Source organism: Teleopsis dalmanni, chromosome 1 (assembly GCF_002237135.1).
Source record: "Teleopsis dalmanni isolate 2A chromosome 1, ASM223713v2, whole genome shotgun sequence".
NCBI classification, from domain to species: domain Eukaryota; kingdom Metazoa; phylum Arthropoda; class Insecta; order Diptera; family Diopsidae; genus Teleopsis; species Teleopsis dalmanni.
The window spans coordinates 234,828,568-234,830,481 of NC_051846.1; the positions used below are offsets into that span (position 1 = coordinate 234,828,568).

The 1,914-nt window shown below is 28.6% G+C and overlaps 1 protein-coding gene across 1 annotated transcript in view; it reads right to left on the minus strand.

The window, feature by feature from the left end:
- Positions 1-1,438: 1,438 nt before the first annotated feature.
- The window catches only part of LOC119667738, a 1,077-nt gene continuing 601 nt past the window's right edge, over positions 1,439-1,914 (minus strand). The window contains exon 2 of the mRNA XM_038077046.1: positions 1,439-1,476. Coding sequence (XP_037932974.1) covers positions 1,439-1,476 — 38 coding nt within the window. The remainder of the gene's footprint in view (positions 1,477-1,914) is intronic.

A 1,914-nucleotide genomic window follows, 5' to 3' on the forward strand; every position in this document is an offset into this window, starting at 1 on the left:
ACCGAAAAGCTTTCGGAAATTCTCATTTAAAATTCGCGCGCTGTATATTTTCCGATATTTTAAGTTTATGTAGTTTGGCAGCACTGTCCTTAATTACTATGCCAAAAATGAGCGCGATCTGTCAGACAGTTCGTTTACGGCAGCTGTTGAAACCAGTTCACCTCAGTAGGGCGTTGCGAAAAAAACAATGGAAAAAAATATTGAACAAAGAGTTTGCATCAAATTTTGTGTTTCGAACGAAATTTCGTGTGCAGAATCGTTGCGAATGCTACAAAAGGCTTATGGGGAATCAGTTTTATCGAAAACTCAAGTTTATGAGTGGTACAAAGCCTTCCAGGACGGTCGTACGACCGTCGAAGACATTTCGCAACGCACTACTGAGGTGAACTGGTTTCAACAGCTGCCGTAAACGAACTGTCTGACAGATCGAGCTCATTTTTGGCATAGTAATTAAGGACAGTGCTGCCAAACTACATAAACTTAAAATATCGAAAAATATACAGCGCGCGAATTTTAAATGAGAATTTCCGAAAACTTTTCAGTCTTAATGTATAATAACAATAAATCCATCTATAAATCTAAGTTTATCTAAGTAAATCTAAGTAAGTTTAAAATTTGTGAATAAAATGTAATTTAATTATAACATACTTAAATTAAGATAAAATAACTAATAACAACAATTAAACTTAATATTTTTCAGTTCATGACAAACGATTTTTTTGGTAAAAAAAGAGAGACTTATGAAAATCGACTTCCTTGTGATTACCAATAGGGACGAGGACTTCTATGAAAGAGGCATGATGAAATTACATTCGAAATGTCAATGAGTTATCGAATAGCGCAAATTTCAACTAAATCGGATCATTCGAACTATGATAAATAAGCCTTCAATTTCATGCAAAAATAATGGATTTCTTTTTACTACACCTATTATATACTATATTATATATATTACATTTAATGTAATATGATAATTATCTTTATGTTATATTAATTTATCAGAAATAAGCAAAATTTTGAACCACAAACATTTTAGTTTTAGTTTTCATTCCGGTACAATTTAAATAATATATCGGTTAAATTTCGGTTCATATACCAACGTAAATACCGGGTTTTTGTCTTACAGTTTAAATCCATGTATATATATATTTATTATTTTATATTTTTATTTATTATTTTTTAATATTACACAATTATAAAGCAATTAATAAATTACTTTTAATTAAGAGAAATGTACATATACGGGCAGGTTTCCGAACCAATATCTTTTTCGGTTCGGGTATGGATTTCGCTCTGGCCAAAAAATCTGTTTCTTCGGTTTTGCGTTTATTGTACAGTTTCGGTTCAAAAAACTGCTTTAAAGCAACAAAGCGATTTATTTTAAAAAAATTATTATAATATTATATAAAATAAGTTAGTAAACATTTTAAAAAAATTCTCATAAATATTTATACACATCAAGATTACTGCTCTTATCTGAAAAAATATAAAATTTTAAGTGATTTTTTTATTTCAATTTATTATAATTTATTTACCAACATCTTTATATAATATATTATTGTTTTGAAACTGTTGTTAAAAATATTTAAATAATTTTAATTATTTTCTGTGACCGATCGGTTTAATGAGATTAAGCCGTTAACACATTTTCCTGACCACAAACTATGATTCAATAATCGTAAAAGCCAGTTGCCTGGCTTCAAACTTCAAGCTGAAAATTTCTGTTATTTCTTGGGAAATGATTTGGAAAATGTAAAAAAAAGATAGATATTGAAATTAACAAGTTTATTTCTATAATTTTTTCTTTACAAATAATTGTCTTAGCTCAAAGCAACGGAAATATATAAAATTTGTCAAGCATATTTCTCATCTCTTCACTTCTCCAGCGAATTTAACGCTGCAATGCGCATTTAA